We start from the raw sequence: 19,096 nt of genomic DNA on the forward strand, positions 1-19,096 counted from the left end.
ACTGAAATGTTTCCTGATGCACTGGTATATCTCTTTGTGGTTAAGAGCCAGTTCTTCTCCCTGCAGTACCACCTACAAAACAGCCTCATCTGTCTCTCCTCTGAAGATCCATGATCAGGAATATTCCAGAGTTCAAGACAAAGATAGATTACTTCCAGTGATCCCAGGCACAAGTTTCATATCTCACCCAGGCCTTGCAATTCCTAGGTTAGGATGAGCACGGTCATGCAGGAACCTCTGAAAGCAGCACATCAGTGACTTTAACAGAGGTAGTGACCTGTACTAAAAACACTGTACCACAGCCAGACCCAGTAAAGTACAGAAGATTTCACTGGCATCCCTATCCAGAGAAGAAACTGAGTGTCTATTGAAAAAGTTGGAACAAGTCCAGAGGAGGGCCACAAGGATGATCAGGGGACTGGAGCACCTCCCGTATGAAGACAGGCTGAGGAAGTTGGGGCTGTTCAGCCTGGAGAAGAGAAGGCTGCGTGGAGACCTGATAGCAGCCTTCCAGTATCTGAAGGGGGCCTATAGGGATGCTGGGGAGGGACTCTTCATTAGGGACTGTAGTGATAGGACAAGGGGTAAGGGGTTAAAACTTAAACAGGGGATGTTTAGATTGGATATAAGAAGGAAATTCTTTCCTGTTAGGGTGGTGAGGCACTGGAATGGGTTGCCCAGGGAGGTTGTGAATGCTCCATCCCTGGCAGTGTTCAAGACCAGGTTGGACAGAAGCCTTGGGTGAGATGGTTTAGTGTGAGCTGTCCCTGCCCATGGCAAGGGGGCTGGAACTGGATGATCTTAAGGTCCTTTCCAACCCTAACTATTCTATGATTCTATGATTCTAAGTTCTCTCTTCCTGCAATGTAAATCTCCTTTTGCCACAGAGCATCGCTTATATTTAATTAGCACAGCAAAATTATTCCTTGTATCTGTGGCATGCTTGCTGTTTTGGGGAACCTCAATGAAATGCCCTCTGGAATGCTTATAATTAAAGGAGAAAATAGACTTCAAATTTGTAAAAATTAAGGTCTTCAGGCACTACAGGTCAGAAATGAAATACTTCATTTTGGTGCACAGACCATACTGCAAACAGCTGCAATGAAAGGCTTGTATCTCTATGTTAACACCTTACCTGTAAGGTACTGAGCATCCACAGAGCTCACTCCCTTTCAATGAAGTTGGACTCACATGTCTCTTCAGCAGGTATTTGGTGCTATGGGGCAATAAAGCAGGGGTGGACCTGAAATTGGCAGTGAAAGAGAGGGGTATCAGCGAGACTGTTATCTCTAGAACTGTCAAAAAGAGACCGAGACAGCAATACTTTGTGCTAGCCAAGTATGGCCCCTTCTTTTCTTCTCAAACTGCCTTAGCTGCGGTAGCACTGAGGCAAGGAGCAACTCAACTTTACACTAATGAAGACTTCTTGGCAGGAATTCCTCCAGGTCCTTTGGCACTCAAACAATTCCACAGCCTGACTTTTCTCTCCTGTGCAGATGCCTGTCAGAAATAATGGGATTCTGGATTCAGGGGTCCTCGTGAAAATTTTATCAAGGCAGAGCTAGAATTGGAAGGTGCAGCTTTAAAGTCAAGTCTTTTTTAAGGTTTACACCTCCGTACCTCTCCCATCTTTCGGTCTTTTCTCATGCTCTATTTAAAATGTCCCTACATACAAAATACAAAAATTCAAATAGCTTTATAAAGTTACTACACTTTTTTTTTTCCTCTTGTACAATCATAGAGTTCTCTTGGTGAATTTAATTGGTGCATTTAATAGACTGTTATCACTTGAGCTGTGCACATGCTGATCATGTAGATTGTGTATATGCTTGTAATATGTGCTGTCATGCATTCTTTGACTAACATCTTCAAAGGCTGAATCTACCAGAGGACAGATGGCTGTGTGAAGCAAAACATATCTTAGTAGGTTCTTTAAAGGCTGACCTGTTAACAGTGAGAGTATCTATAGTTGGTTGACTTTTCTACTAGTGAAATGTCTGGTGTTGTACCCATCATTAATCCTTTTCCTCACAGAACTATCGGTTCCACTGAAGATAACAAAGATAGCATTAATCTTATAATCTCTTCACTGTTATTATTGTCTTCATTATGGTTGTACTTAATGATCTTAAAGTTTTTTTCCAACCTAGTTGATACTATGATTCTATGATTCTCCTCTTACAGGTTGTTTCTTGAGCACAGTTCCTCTTGTCCTGGCCCTAGAGATCCCACTAAGCACTGCCATAAATTACCATGAATTACAAGGCAGGTCTTATCAGGCCGCTGATACTGCCATGTGTCACACTCTGGCATTATTTCTGATTGCTTTATGTTGCTGTCAGCTTAGTAAATATAAAGGAAAAATAGTGTAACATCCTTCTCCTTCCAGCACCTCAACAGTTTTGGAAAGGGTTTTTGGCTTCGTGGTTGTTGATCATCCAAGCTCTTCCCTTCATGAAAGTATAGATTACAAAAGTTTTTGTTCTCCCAGTCACAGAAAGTTTAGTACCACTGATAACAAAGGTATTAAGGTAACATTCTGAAGTGTCTGTGTACAAGAACAAAGTGTGAGAGTGAGGAGGAATGAGACAGTGAAAGGCTAATGCATGAAGTATGACAATATCGCTCTTACCTTGATCACTTTCCTCTGGTCCAACCTCATAAAATTAAATCGGTCTACTCCTAATGAATCCAGGCCTGTCTTTCTTTTCCCTCACATAGCCCAAAGGCACCCAGGGGAGTATTCCTTGATCAGTTCATATGGCAGGCAACAGCAAGCTAATCCAAGACTGTAAATGCAAAATAGGGGATAAATTGCTGGAGGGGAATAACTGCCGCAAAAATAACTGCATTTCGTAATAGCAGTTAACTTTGTGTGAGAACTACTCACACCAAAGTTATTTGGTTTAGCTGCTGAAAAAGCAGTCAACTGTTTCCGTTTTGATTCAAATCACTTTCACATTTATTCCAGACCTGGGTTTGCCTTATCCAGTTAAATATTCATGAGTTATGATACTGAACATTTACTTCTCCCATAACAGTTGTTCTCTTAAGCACAATTCTGTGCTTAATATGTTCTGACCTCCTGTATATTTGATAGCCTGTTAGGGGTTTTATTCCTCTGGAAGTAATAAGTGAGTTATATTTGTTATATTTTTATCTTTTCTCAAGAATTTCTGCCACAAGCAACTTGGGTTGCATTTGAGACATTAAAGATTTCTCCAGATTTCATCGTAAGTCTTTGGCTTGAATTAAAAAAAAAGAAATCTCTGATTTTACACACTATCTTAAAATACACAACTCACACTCAAATGGAGCAGGCAAGAGCAGCTGCAACAGTTGGAGTGCACAACCACTCTATGAATAATACTCAGAACTACCACAACTATCTGAAAGTCATCAGGGAGCCCAAATAAGATCAGATAGTCAAAGCAACTGAAGCATGGTTGCTATTTATTGCTTCACAAAATACACAGACATAACAATATAATCTTTTCGAAACTGTTACCACTGAGCTAATGTGCTGGAATTCTACCAGGAACAAAGTCCTCTGGAAGAGCTGCTATTTAAAACAGTGGTAAATATAGCACTGTTCCACCTCTTTGAGGTCATTACACAATTAACAGCAGTGGGTTTGGTAAAAGCAGGGTCTTTGCAAAAGTTGCCTTTGGGAAATTTTATTCTGCCTTTTAAAATTTACATTTCATTAGCTGCCTCCCAACCCCTCTGTTGCAATTACTGGACAGATATCAGTGTTAACATACATCAACATTAACATATACAACATTAATTGTATATCAACAAATATACAATTAATACTGCAGCATTAACTACTTAATGTGATTTTGGCATTAACTGGCACAAATAAATAAGCTGTAAATTGACAGCCTTTTTTTTCATGTTGTTGAACTCTAATTCTACACCACCAAACGAAATAGGAACTTAATCACATTTAAAGATACCAGTACCAGGAATCTCTATCATGTATCCACAAGGGCAAAGTTAATTTTGAGCTCTCTGGAAAACTGAAAATGTGCCTGGTTTTGCACAGAGCCTGACCATGACTTTCTGCTACATGAGATCAAATCATTCTGCAACGGAACCTCATATCCTTACATTTTAAAGAAGTTTCACTAGGTGGTTTTAAATTTATCTTTGTAAATTTCCCTTGATTTTAAGGAAAACAACAGGCTTATTCTCTCTTTATTCTCCGTATACTTTAAATTAAGACCTTGTCAGTAAAAAGCTAGCAAAACAATTGAGCCTTCCTGAGTTCCATTCATTTTAGTAATCTCTGAACATCACTGTGGAAGGATCATTAATCCTAGCAGTCCTCCTTGCGTAGCATTTTCTTTCAGTCCAGTCTCAAAAAGGAGACAAAACCCTGTAAATTTTCAGTCACTGTTCCATACTAGGGAGCAAATGAATAATGAAAATGTTTTATCCTGACACGAAAACAGTTCCTGAAGTTATGAGAACAAAAGTGCAGCCATTTGACACTTACTAAAAACCCTAATGGCCTGAGGAATCAGATCTGACTCCCTGCATTACAGCAGTTTAGGAGACATACACTTTCAGCAGTATGTCAAAACCATCTAGGCCTCATCCATTCCCTAAAATGGAACATGGCTAGAATGTTTGAGCTAGAAGGACCACCAGCTGAACCTATTAAGCACTTTATCTAAACTTGACACTGCTGGTAACAGTATGGTCATCAGCAGTGTCTCATTCTCAGGGTCAAGCTACAACAAAACCATCTCAAGAAACTAACTGGAGAATCAGGCCAATCATATCTTTTCCTTGTTAAATGACAGAGAACCAATAAAGGCATGTGCATTGTTACTTGCTGAATATTGAGGGACTGCTGCAGGGACTTTGGACCATATGTCTTCTCCTGCTAGGCACCTGGCCTATGGGCTAAAGCCTTGACATCCTACTCAGGATGCTGCAAGAGACAGAAAACGGCCTCAATAGTTTGACAGGTCAAGCAGTTTCCTGGAAGATCCCCCTTTTCTGCACTTACTAAGCACAGTAAGAAAATAATAGGACATCAGAATTTAGCTTACCAGGAGAACATGTAATAAAATAATGACCACCACCCTCCGCTCAGAGCCAGAAGCCACACACATCAGACCTCTCCTACTCTGCACATCTCTCCCCGCTGTTTTGCACCTCCTGAGCTCATACAGAAAGTCACGCTTCTCTAAGTGAGCCACACACTGTGCACACAGGAGATCACTGTGTTGTCTCCCTGTACAGTCTCATGCTCAGAAGCGTGCTGGGGAAGATGCAGTCCCCCGACAGGCACTGATATGCCACATTCTGTGGGGTCTGGAGCAGTTGGACAGCAGCCACTGCCTGGCCCCATGAGCACCCCTGTTTGCCATGGGACACACCAGATCTTGGGGAAGATGTAAGATCTCCCTCAGTAAATATGCTGACAACACTAAGTTGGCTGGGAGTGTTGATCTGCTGAAGGACAGAGAGGGTTTGCAGAGGGATCTGCAAAGCCTAGATCGATGGGCTGTGGCCAATGGTATGAAGACCAACAAGGCAAAGTTCTGGGTCCTGCATTTGAGCCACAGCAACCCCATGCAATGCTCCAGGCTTGGAGAAGAGTGGCTGGAAAGCTGCTCATGGTAAAGGACATGGGGCTGCTGACTGACAGAGCCGAACATGAGTGGCTTGTGCCCAGGAAGGCAAGAAGCCAACAGCATCCTGGCCTGTATCAGCAATAGTGTGGCCTGCAGGGCCAGGGCAGTGGCTGTCCCTGTGTATGTGACACTGATGAAGTGATCCTCAAATGCTGTGTTCAGTTCTGGGCCCCTCACTATAAGAGAGACATTGAGGTGCTGGAGTGGGACCAGAGAAGGGCAATGGAGCGGGTGCAGGGCCTAGAGCACAAGTGTGATGGGGAATGGCTGAGGGAGTGGGGAAGGGTTAGTATGGAGAAGAGAAGGCTCGGGGGGACCTTACTGCTCTCTACAACTGCCTGAAGTGAGGCTGTAGTGAGATGGGGTTGGTCTGTTCTCCCAAGTAACTGTTGATAGGATAAGAGGTAACGGCCTCAAGCTGCTCCAGGGAGGGGTTAGACTGGATGTTAGGCATGATTTCTTCACAGAGAGGGTGGTCAGGCACTGGAACAGGCTGCCCAGGGCAGTGGTGGAGTCACTGTCCCTGGAAGCATTCAAAGAACATGTAGAGGCCCGTAGTGACAGGATTTAGTAGTGGTCTTGGCAGTGCTGGGGTAACGGTTGGACTTAACAATCTTAAAGGTCTTCTCCAACCCAGTTGATTCTACGATTCCATCTACACTCAGATGAGCACTCAGAGGCCACGCAGGCCCTGTTAAAATAAGTTTATCTGATTGAAAAGAGCAGTTACAAACCCCACCAACTTTCATAAACACATCAAACAAATAAATGGGAGTTATTTCTCAGCATTTTTCCAAGCCAAAAGCCACATTTACTTTTAAACAGGCAACATTTCCCCAAAATGGCACTAAGGGGCTTTTTCATTACTCCTGCAGTGCTCCAAAAGGCACATTATTAATTCAAATGCCCTGCATCTCAGATGTGTTGCTAGTTAGGGGGTAAGGCAGAGTGTGTTGGTGCATTGCATTGGCTTTCAGGTGAAATGGGACATTTGAGAGTCATCTGCTGCTAATGGGAAATGTTCTTCATTTACAAACTCATATTCCATGCTTTTGTTATCTTTTACGTCCATATACAGTAACCAAGCTGTGTAAATACCCACCCATGTCACAAATGAAAACTACAAATGAGTAGTTTTCACCTGAAAAGCCTATAAACATACACTTTGGAAAGCTTATTCTGCTTCCATCCCCACTGCGAAAATCCAGTCTACAAAGCTTTACAGTATCTTAAGGCCCATGTCGCTAATCTGCGGGAGACATGAATTTAATCTAATGCATGAACTTTATTTGTACTTTCTTTCATGAAGACAATATGCCACAATAATATATTCCCTTTAATCATCAATCCATTTACGTAACATTCCCAGCTCCCAGGGCTAATCCCTAATGCCACCCATTCCACAGCCAGCCCCTCTCTGAAGCCAGATTACCTGCACACGCTTGCCGGCCAGGCTCAACTGCTCATTCCCTTTTAAATTAAACGATAAAAGGGGAGATGGGCTCTTCACACAGCACCGCTACTCAGCCTAGGAAAATACATCTGTAATCCCCCCAACCTGCAAAGTTTATTTCCTAAACACCTGGGTGAACTATTAAATCACTGTGTGAGGAAAGCTTTTATTCCCAGTTTCAGATTGAGCTTAATGTTCGGGGGGGGGGGGGGGGGGGTGGGGAGGGAGGAATCTGTTTTCCTAGAATGGTTTGGGTTTGAAAGGACCTTAAGATCATTCAGTTCCAGCCCCCTGCCACGGGCAGGGACGCCTCACCCTAGACCATGCTGCTCAAGGCTCTGTCCAGCCTGGCCTTCAACACTGTAATTTACCACTTCCTTGGGCAACCCATTCCAGTGCCTCACCACCCTCACACTAAAGAATTTTCTCCTTATATCCAGTCTAAACTTCCCGTTTAAGTTTTAACCCATTACCCCTTGTCCTGGCACTACAGTCCCTAATGAAGAGTCCCTCCGCAGCATCCCTATAGGCCCCCTTCAGACACTGGAAGGCTGCTCTGAGGTCTCCACACAGCCTTCTCTTCTCCAGGCTGAACAGCCCCAACTTCCTCAGCCTGCCTCAGGTGCTCCAGTCCCCTGATCATCCCTATGGGACTCCCCTGGACTTGCTTCCTTGCCCATACAGCTGCGCCAGCGCTTTCGGCACACCGAGCGGAGCTCACCGCTCCCTACTTCCACATCCCGCTGCCAGCGGCGCCGAGCCGCGACCGGCAGAGAGGAGCCAGCACCCAGTCCCACACCCACCGCCAGAGACAGGCCCCGGCGCGGACTACACCTCCCAGAGTGCTCCGGGGCCCTTTCTTCTCGCGAGAGGAAGCATCGGAAGCGGCGAGGCGCGGCCGGAAGCGCTGTCGCTACCCTGGAGCCGGGAGCAGCGCCCGCAGAGCCCGCCATGGCCGAGACCGACCCGAAGACCGTGCAGGACCTCACCGCCGTGGTGAGGGCACCGGGGGTCGCGCCGAGCGGAGCGCGGTCCTGCAGCGGCCCTCCCCTCAGGAGCCGTGAAGCCTTCGGCCTCGCCCCAATCGTGACCTCCTGCTGCCGGGCCCCGCGTCAGATTGCTTGGGGGGGGAGGGGGTAAAGGGAGGTTACCTCAGCCTTTGTTGGTATAAACCGTTGCCACTGCGGGCGCGTCCCATGGCGGCACGAAGCCAGGCGCTTCCTGGAGGTGCAGGAGGCCTCCTGTAAGGAGGAGTTACCGGAGGGCTGTGGTTGAGAGCGACGGTCTGGGAGAGAGGGAAAAAGGGCCGTTGTTCTGTAGTCCTCAACGCGGGAAAGACGTGGATCTGCTGGAGAGAGTCCAGAGAAAGGCCACAGAAATGAGGGGGACGGAGCACCTCTGCTATGAGGAAAGGCTGAGAGAGTTGGGGTTGTTCAGCCCGGAGGAGAGAAGGCTCTGGGGAGGCCTTGTTGTGGCCTTTCAGCCCTTAAAAGGGGCCTATAAGAAATATGGGGGGACACTTGTTAGCGGGGCTTGTTGCAAGAGGAAAAGGGGTGATGGTTTTAAACTAAAAGAGGGAAATTAAGGCTGAGAAAAAATTCTTTGGGGACTGAATCACTGGCCCAGGTTGCCCAGAGAGGAGGTGGATGCGCCATCACTGAAGGCATTCAGGGCCGGGCTGGAGGTGGTTCTGGGCAACCTGATCTACTCGAAGACATCCCTGTTCATTGCAGGGGGTAGGACTAGATGGGCTTTGAAGGTCCCTTCCTACCCAAACTGATTCTGATACCAGAACAAGTATCACTGTGATTAACACCAGAGGCGTTAGGATAAGAATGCTGGAATCGGCTGTGGTGGGTTTAGTCCAGGTTGTGGAGAGCAGGCATTTTTGGGTCTTAAAATTGTTTACTGTGAGCTCAGTTCTTCTGTGTGTATATATATATACACACACACACATACAATGCCTAAATATGGCATTATACTGGAGCTTTTTTGCAGAGTTGAGCTCAGCAATGAAACATTGTACTAACCCCATTATGTGGGATTAAGTCTATAACATCTTCTTTAAAGAAAGCAAAATGGAATTCTTTCTTTCCTTTCCATTAGGTGCAGACATTGCTTCAGCAAATGCAGGACAAATTTCAAACCATGTCCGACCAAATAATTGGAAGAAATATCCTTTTCTAAAGTCAGGTGGTAAACACTACAGAATCGTAAGTATTTTAAAGTATATTTACAGTGGGATTTGTAAGATAAAGTAACCATAAGAGTTTGAGCAAAACTGTAACCAAACAAACCAATGCAACCAGTACTGGATTGCAGTTGTTCCTTAACTCCAGTGAACTTGATGACATGAGTTGTCGCATAGACGACCTGGAGAAGAACATTGCAGACCTTATGACGCAGGCAGGAGTGGAAGAGTTGGAAGGCGAGAACAAGACCCCTGCTGCTAACAAGAGTTAAAGTGAGACAGTTGCTTGCTAGCATTTAAATAAATCCTCGTATTACTTGAAATTACTGACTTTAAAGTAGATGGACTTTTTCTTTTGACTTGTGAAGGAGTCTGAAATTCATGCAGAGCAGATTTACATATATGGAATTGTACTGTATAAAATTATGTACAAGAAGCCATAAGAAGCTCTCCTCAGCAGGCTTCTACTAGCCACTTCACTGAAGGTGTTTTCCTTATCAGTATTGAGAAGAGAGTTATTTTCTTTGTGTCTGTTTAGTTTTGAGGAAGCTGAATTCATTTTCTTGAGTGAAATCTGAAAGAATGACTGCTTTAGCAGCATGGAAAGGAGGGAAAAAGTGTTGGTGACAAACCAAACTGTTCTCTTGATTTTTCCTCTTACTGCATTTCAGTGATCTGAAAAGGACCATAATCTCTTCTACATTACCAACATGACCTCCAGCTTTCATAGCTGGAAAGCTGGTAGGAGTGTGGTGCTGCTTCTCCGTCTTCTGCACCCTGTATTGTTCAGCTTCTTTTTAGCTGCAAGAGCCTGTAGACTTGCTGCTGTGCACAGGGGCTGAAGAGTGAGGTACTGTCCATCAGCTGTAAATTCCTATTTGTGTAAGTTAGGAGGTTGCTAGGAGTACCACAAAAATGTGTAAACAAATTCAAGTAATCAGGTAGCACCACACACAGCACTTAGAGCAATCACTAAAGGTGTTTCAGAAGATGGGAGCAGTGCAAGTGTGCAACAGTGGTTACAGCATTGTTCTGGGTTCAGCTGTAACAGTTATTTTTCTTCTTCTTAGTAGCTGGTGCAGTGCTGTAGTCTGAGAACAATGCTGATAACACACCAGTATTTTAGTTCTTGCTAAGTAATGCTTACCCTGATCAAGGACTTTTCAGTCTCACTTGCTCTGCCAGTGAGGAGAGGCACAAGAAGCTGGGTTTCACCTCAGTTTGTATAGAGCTTGAATTTTGTCATCCATGAAAGGTAAATTAAAATGCTAGATGTATCATGTTAGATTAAGGTTTTTTTTTATTATTATTTTTAAAGTGGAACTGACATGTCTCAGCTTCTCTTGGGCTTGAGATTCTGAGGTCACATCTAGAGTACTATGCAGCCTGTGTAGTGGGCATGTCTGTTTGCAACAGGTACACGTCTTGTTTGTTAAGGTACCCGTTTTTTTGTAATACTTTAACAGAAATGCAAATTATTTTATTATTATGTTTCCCCAACAGGTTGCCAATAACTGAAGATGAATCCTGAAAGACAACTTTTTTTCTTTTTTTTTTTCTAGAAATCCTTGGAATTACAGAACAGCTTTTTGCATCTACTGTGTGTAAAAGCATTTTTATATTGTTACAGAGCTTGCATTCCTGATGTATATTGTATAGCTATGGATAGGTAATTTATATTTTGATTTGTGTACTGTAATTTAACTTTTTGAATTCTTGTTACGAGGATCAATTAGTTGTGTTATTAAAACACAGATCTTAGGATCTCAACTGCTGGGTGTATTTTTTTGTGAAGTCACTTTTTCTCTTTCTTATACTTTTTCTAGATGTTTAATTTTTTGATAGCTAAAGGTATAGTGACTCCCATCAAACAGAAATCTTAACTTGTCCTGTGTAACTTTGTGAAGTGAGGCACAAGACTAAAACTTAACATTAATCTTAGCTCTAAGCCTCAGTCACTCAACTAGATGAGGACTGTGTGTTGCTTTCTCATACATGTAATAAGGTGATTTTTGGTAAACGTGAGACTAACATGCAAATCATATCTCCTATTCCTGGTATTATCTTACTTGTGTGTTTTAGAACCAGAAATTTAGATTTAATACTAGAGATGTGTGTACGCAGTTGCGCAACCACTGCCATTCAGGTCTGTTTGTTAGACAGATAAGGAACTATTGACTATGAAAAAAATCTCACTGTGGAATTTTAAGTTTTTTAACACTGTAAAATTCTACTTTGAAACTCTGTCATTTAGCATCACCTGTGAACAATAATTGTCATTAGGACAGTAGGCAGAATAGGGATGGGATTGAGAATCTCTGTATGTGGGCTTACAGTTTAAATCCCTGGCTTGTTGCACAAAATGGTTTGCTAGCAAACCAATGACATACTGAGTAACAAAAAAAAAAGGAGTTAGAATTGCAAATCCTTGCTTCTCTTTGAATAACAGCTAGCTAGAGTTCTTCAAAATACTTGATTTGGAAAGATGTTCACTTTACTAATCACATCCACATATATGGGTCTGGAGTTTAATGGGTTACATTAGAGTATTTTGACAATGTAATATTTAGAAGAGTTTGTATTATGTCACTTGTGGAGAAAAATGACCAATGTTGGACACAACTGACAATCACTGCAATGCTCTTCCATCTTGACACACAAATTTAAAAAGGCACTGATGCCAGTCAGCAGTTATATGTGGACCACACTTATAACTGTTCTTTGAATGCCACCACTTTGGCACCTATGTATTCTGAAAGCAATATGACAGGTCATTTTTTAAAGCTGGGGACTATAATAAAAGGTCATAATGGGAATTTTGTGAATATTGGAAATGTATCGCTATACATTGTAATACCAGCCTGGGGATCTTTGTAATGTCACTTAAAAATCTAATAAAACTATCGTGGTAACAAATAGTCAGCTTGTATATATTAAAGCAAAATATAGCATTTATGTGCGTGTGTTGTGGTTTAAGCCGAGCTGGTAACTGAGAACCGTGTAGTCGCTCGCTCACTCCCCCCTTTCTTCCCCCTGCTCCTGGAGGGATGGGGAGGAGAATCGAAAGACTGTAACTCCCATGGGTTGATGTGAGAACAGTCCAGTAACTAAGGTGTAACACAAACCACTGCTGCTACCACCAATAATGATAGTGATAAGGGAAATAACAAGGGGAGAGAATACAATAGCTTACCACCCGCCAACCGATACCCAGCCTGACCGGAGCGGTGATCTAGCCCTTCCGGGTAACTGCCCCCACTTTCTATACTAGGTATGATGTGCTGTGGTATGGAATACCTCTTTGGCTAGTTTGGGTCAGGTGTCCTGTCTCTGCTTCCTCCTGACTTCCCCTCCTCCCTGGCAGAGTGTGAGGCTCCGAAAATCCTTGGTTGAAGTAAACATTACTGAGCAACAACTAAAAACATTGGTGTTATCAGCACTGTTCCCAGGCTGAAAGTCAGAAACACAGCACTGCACCAGCTGCTAAGAAGGAGAAAAATGACTGCTATTGCTGAACCCAGGACAGCGTGGTTGTGTTTAGTTACACATCATAGAATGACTTTATCACAGCCACTGCTTGTAGGACATAAGTCTGGAATACGGGTGTGTTGTGTATAACAAAAGGGTGGGCAATTCATGCCCTGTCAAATCTGGGTTTTACTAAGTAATTACAACACAGACCAAACTCAGGAAAGTATACTAAGGTAGAGAATCATTTTGTATGATGTTTATTCAACCCATAAATCTTCACCTGGCCTTCCTGCTGTGGGAGGAATGAATTTGCTTCCCCTGTCCTGCACACAGCAGTAGTCACCATGCTTTTCTGCAGTTTATTGTGTCAGAATAACTTTCTGGAAGCTATTCCAGCTGTAAGAAGTAAATAGATTCTTCACACCACTGGAAGGATTCTAGCCACTTTCTAGGAGGGGTAGTTGTCCCTCATAAATTTAACACTTGACTGATCCTGAAAAGTAACAATTCAGTTCCAAACAGGCCCTTCAGACAGGAAGTTATTACTTTAGCTCTTTCAATATGACATATTTTGCAGAAACAAGTTTTATTATGACTCAGAACCTGTGACAGAGCTACATACAAACAGCACGTGGAAGCCAATGCACAGTCCCTTTGGCCACACTTTCTTGAAGTGCAGTTAGTTTAATAGACAAAGCAAAGCAGGTGATGACTGTTCTTAAGTGTTTTTTTATATGGATTTGGTAAAACTTTACCAAATAGTAGTGATTTTGTTTTTTTTCTACTGAATATGCTGGTTCACATCTTACCTGACAAATATATTTGTCCTTTCCACTGGGCTGCCTCACTTGTGAAGAAAAGGATCAAGCTCTTGGATAAGGACTGTCTTACAGAATATGAAGAAAGCTGTTGTGTGTTTTCATTTCATTGAAATCAGAGTGCTGTGTTCTGATCAGGGCTGCCCTTGGAGACTTCCATTTGCATTTTTTTGGTTGTTTATGCTGAACTCTGTATGAACGCTTTAAGCTGCTCCCTGTTCTCACGGTATCAGACACTTGGATTTTATCGCTAATGTATTTAGGTTTTATGTTATTTAGGTTATACGTATTAGGTGAAATAAGTGGAAAATGCACTGTAGAGTGTGCCACATCATTTGTTCTTCTCCATCCCAGCCCAAGCTCGAGGAAGGGGGATAACAAAGCATTTAGCAAGAGAGCATGAGGTGTGGAACTGCAAAGAACAAGTGGAGTATCTACGGGTCCTTCAAAAGGAAGAACAGCTGAGGATGGAGGAGGCAGAACCCCCTGCTCATGTTTTAAGTCCCTCAAGCTCTCCATTGTCTCTGCTCTCACCTCACACCACTCCTACTCTGGGTTTCTATTAAAGTCATCCTCCCCAACCCCTGCTTCTTGTCCATGCTGACTCCTCAGAGCTCCCTGTCAGCTGTTGCTGAAACATTTTTCAGTTTCCAAACAGCCTTCAGGAAACTGCTACATATGGATGCTTGTTCAGAGAAGATCTACAGAAGGAACAGCAAATAGAATGAGTTCTTTTCTATGATGGGAACTATGAGTGACACCACACATGTCTTCAGCCACAGTTTTCACAGGCTGTCCTTAATAGCAGTACTGTTTCCTGAATGCTCCCCTTAAGACCTGAGAACCAGAGCAAGCCCAAGACTTTAGGAGCCTTGTGGCCCATGTATTTTACACTGGGTAATAGAAATAAATTTGAAACTCGTATCTTAGCTCTTCTGCTGTTTTAATTCGTATGTTCATGGCAGGAATTATACTGTCTCAGTACAGAAGAAAAGCATTATAATAACTCCATTTATTGGTCCATTTTGAACCACTTAGGCCTCCTGGTAAGTGACCCAGAATTACGGTATCCTTAAGAGGATTTTTCATTTAATCTCTGCCCAAAAGACAACATACGGTAAATAAGACTGCACACACATAGCTCTTCAGCTAACACCATCTGGTCCATGCACTAAATGTAGCTGGTTATAGGCCAGAGAGACACACTAAATGATGACACTCGCTATCTGCACGAGCTAGATTCTATGCCCTCCTTTCCCTGAGCTGAAGCCAGGTCTCGCAGATGCCTGGCAAGTTCTGCTGCTGGTTTGGGGTAGTGCTCACCAAAAATTACTTGGACTTATCTCACAGTCTGCTGTTGGCAGAGGAGATGGGGAACATTTGTGCACATTCATGTTATACGGCCTCCTCTAGCCTTACCTTCTCAACACTCCCAATGAAGTACCATTGGTACCATTGGTTCCTTTCCTTAGATGAATGAACCACAGGGAATTAGTTTGCCTGAAATTACCATTGAAACCTGTGAGGGACTGAACCCACTGGTCTTTCAATTGCTGGGGGAGGCTGAAGTCACTCAGCAGTTCTTCCTGCAAGCCTGAAAACACATGAAACCAATGCCTTCATATTGTAAATACATTTGACACTGTGTTTTCAAAAAGAAAATCATTTTGATTCCATACGGTTTGCTGTGAAACGTCTGTAACCAAGGCCAGAGACGCTGTCCATCCTCTGTCTAACATTACACCTGAGACAGCAGTTCTTCTGCAGGTATTCACATGGAATCACTTAAAGCTCTTCACTTTTCCTCAGGATGATAACTTTCTAGCACATAGTGCCTTCTAGTGGGCACACTCTCACTAATAGAAAGAACACTACTCAGATCAATTATTTGGTTGCCTTTCACGTACAAGTTCAGATGTTAGGACTTTAATGAGCCACATGCTGGTTTGAAATGTGGTTATTACACAAGACACTAAGGCTTTGTTTACAAGGAAGAAAGTTAACAGGATACACAAGCCACTTCCTGAGCTTTGAGACTTACTGTGCTTTGAAAACCCCTGGTGCTTGCCGAGATTTATTTTCTGACTGCAATGTAGAGTTAATGAAATTAGGTCATTAGGAAAATAAAGCGTGGGAATAGAAACTTTCCATCTTACGAGCACCCTGAGATAGGAAAGATTAAGCACGAATTGTCTGCCTGAAAAATGCATGTGTATTAATAGAAAGTGTTCTTTCATGTCATTTTGCTAAAGACTTGGCATTTTTATTTATGAAGCTCTCGTAGTTAGATCCATATGTAAAAATATCTTCGGTTTACAAAGCTGCAGAACATACAATCCTTGCTCAAGAGATCAAATCCTGTTCAAAATAGCACCTGGAGAAGTGACAGGGTTAAGTGTTCCTCAGGTCTCACATTCATAGGTTCATATGGCAAGTCTGGATGGAAGACCCACAACCCTTTTGGGCAAGCCCCCATACAGGTGTGGAAAATACAGCAAAATAATTCATCTTCTTCTGGGCAAAATGGAGAAAACAGGCAAAGGGCTACTTAAAAACCTTAGATATCCTCTCTTCAAAGCATGTTCATTCTAAAAAGTATTATTTAGTGCTAGAAAGCAGTAAGAATAAATCGAAGAGCACTGCAATAGTAAAATATCTAAGGCCCAAAAGTACAAATCATATTGATCTTTGCAAACAGAGTGATTCTTCAAGGATTTTGTTCACTTGTGAAGTACCAGGAAGACGACACTTCAAGGCTCATCACCAGGTCTTTTAGGAAAAAAGCATGTGTATTTCTTCCTGGCTTTACAGAGCAGTCAATTCTTTTGATGTAAATGGCTTGTCACCAGAGATAAAACCACCTGCCTGCTTGTTTGCCTAAACTCATGCTGAGAGACACAATACAGGGCCTCAGTCATGTTATTATCTTTAAAAAAAATACCTAGTTCCAGCCACTGAGAGTGATTGTTACTGAATGTTATTGTGACATAAGTGGGAAAAAAAAAAACCAAAACCTTAGGCTGGTTTTTTTCAGTGAAACCTTAGCCCTCCTGCTATTGACATTCAAAACATCATAAATCAGACTAAAACTTCTTAATAAAATTAATGTGACCGCAAATGTTAAACTGATGACAAATGCAATGGACATTTATTAGAAAGGACATCACTGGGATCTCCAACAACTCAGGCAAAAAATTAAATCAGGTTCTTCCGAGAGGGATACAAATAGATGTGTCATTTTAATAACTTTGACAAGTGTACCATGCAGCTGAGAACTGGGTGCATCTTAAAAGACAATTAACCATAGATGTTGAACAGGATTCACTGCCATGGCAATTCTTGGTGAATACTTTGTCCAAATTATCAGCATTACGCTGTTATACAAGAAGGTGCAGAATTGTGCTTTTCATGAGTAGCCCCAATTCTTACTTTTTTGAACAAAGAATATATTCAGAACCAGTACAGAATCCATAAGTGAAGGCTTTTTAATTCTTTGAGTGTTGGAGGTGGCAGTGGAGATGATCAAGGTACCCTTGATAATGTGGTTTTAAATCATAGAATAATTAGGGTTGGAAAGGTCCTTAAGATCATCTAAAATACTCTTAATGTTATTTTTATACAAGGCCTTCACATTAATGTTGTTTTTCTTTTAGGTCAGAACAACTTCTAAATAAAAATCATGCAGCAGTTTAAGACTTTATTGAGCAACTGTGGAAGTGAATGACCATGATGTTTTAATTGCTTCTCAGGGATTCCGGACATGATCAAGGCCTTCCTCCCTACATCCCCACTGAAGACACTCTTTGGGATTCAAGGTGATTGACAGGTTAGATTATTAGTGCCACTCATTAGTAAGAAATGTAGTCAGTTGAAGCCCTTGTAAGGTCTTTTGCTTGCTCAATAAGGCTCTTGTAAAATTCCATTTTGAGCATTTCTAAAACAACAGGCAACAGTAAACAATATTTAGCAGAATGACACCATCTGCCATTTATTTAGTTTTAGTATCATCTTTCCAGTGTTTTAAGCAAAGATTTGGTTACAAATGCTGACAATTGGCACTATAAATTCTGATTTTCTGCTGTCTGAATAGTAAGGAGCAAAACCAAATAAAGTGCAGATTTAAATCCCAGTTTTCATGCATTATTGAGCTTATGAGAGGTGTTTTCAGACCAATCCGCTCTTGCCTCATGTTCATGGGAGGGGATATGGAAACTACTGAAGAGCATTCAGTGCTGTTTGTAATTGGTTCTGCTTTGGTTGGGTCATCTGGAAGTGGAGATGAGGTTCTGCTTCATAGAGGTAACAGCAAGATGAATGGCTGACAGTGTGGAGCAAGACAAAGCAGTTGCTCTGTATCTCTATTTGGAGGCCCTTCATGTCCCAGTGCTGCTCCTTCTAAAGCCTGGACTTGCAGGAGTGTCCTGTTCTTTCAAACACTGGGAAATTTATAGGAGCTCCGCTTTCTTCCTGTGATACATGACAACAAAACAAATGGAAATTTCTACTGTTTTTACTTGTTTGTAGCCCCATTGATCCAGAGCAATTTAGGAAATCCTGCTCCACCCCCCCGAAAACACTGAACAAAATCACTGTTGCACACATCGCACAAAATTTAAACCAAATTCATGGGACCTGAGGCATATTTAAAGATTAGGGGGCTTTTCATGCCGTAAGTTGTTTTAAAACATCTTTGAAACTACTCCACAGGCTGAAGTTAAACAATTAAAATGCATAATCGCATTTAAAAACCAGCACCAAAAATGTAAGTCACTTTGTCACAGAGGCTGCTCCGGCACGGTCTGATTATTTAATGTTATGCCCTAAAACCAATTTATACCCTATACCCTTGATCTCTATTTCAATTTCAGGACGTTAATGTGTGCACCATTGCTGTATTAGCTGATAGGGCAGAACAAATATTTCAGGAAAAGATATGATTAGAATATGAAATCTCTCAGCCATGTTTAATACCCAAACGTACTCACCTTGCTGGCTTCTCCTGCAGGTTTTCCCACTGGAACCCCATGTTTTATACCAGAAAAGAATGGTTATTTGACATCGGTAACCTGTGAATGTAGAGCTCTAGAGGGAGTATATAGGTGCAATCACTGCTATGAATGGTGAAACTATCAGGCATCAACTAAATCTCCCCAAACTGAACAGTCAGACAAAGAGTCTGTCTCTCTAAGCAGGGAGAGCAAGCATTTGCCGTGGAAATCTTAGGATCCAGACAGCCACGTCCAAAGGTGCAAAGACTATTTGTTCACGTTCCTCTTGGCATTACTCCATTTTATGCAAACTTTCCTCTATCCTTTGTGCTGACCCTGTTTCACTGTATACAGCGCTGCAACGAGAAGATATTGAGGGATTTGGACCACCAAAGCCCACCAAATGTTTTGAAGTCTTTAACATTGCACTGAGTTCTGTTCAGTCACTACTAAAGGAAACAACATGCTAGATAGATAAACAAGGAGACAGAATCACTGTTGCAGGATAAATGATTTTGTAT

The 19,096-nt window shown here is 42.3% G+C and overlaps 2 protein-coding genes across 2 annotated transcripts in view; one reads left to right on the plus strand and one right to left on the minus strand.

Moving 5' to 3' along the window:
- The window catches only part of CDH13 (cadherin 13), a 793,216-nt gene that overhangs the window by 19,726 nt on the left and 754,394 nt on the right, over nucleotides 1–19,096 (minus strand). The window lies entirely within an intron of this gene.
- HSBP1 (heat shock factor binding protein 1) lies at nucleotides 7,948–12,223 on the plus strand. Its single transcript, XM_061475033.1, has 4 exons — nucleotides 7,948–8,103; nucleotides 9,214–9,280; nucleotides 9,452–9,571; nucleotides 10,802–12,223. The coding sequence occupies exons 1-3, from the start codon at nucleotides 8,059–8,061 to the stop codon at nucleotides 9,568–9,570; spliced, it is 231 nt and encodes a 76-aa protein (XP_061331017.1). The 5' UTR covers nucleotides 7,948–8,058; the 3' UTR covers nucleotide 9,571; nucleotides 10,802–12,223.

This window comes from Pezoporus flaviventris, unplaced genomic scaffold (genome assembly GCF_033815535.1).
Source record: "Pezoporus flaviventris isolate CSIRO_AGI_PZ_B2104156 unplaced genomic scaffold, CSIRO_AGI_Pfla_v1 ptg000082l, whole genome shotgun sequence".
In the NCBI taxonomy this organism is placed as follows: Eukaryota; Metazoa; Chordata; class Aves; order Psittaciformes; family Psittacidae; genus Pezoporus; species Pezoporus flaviventris.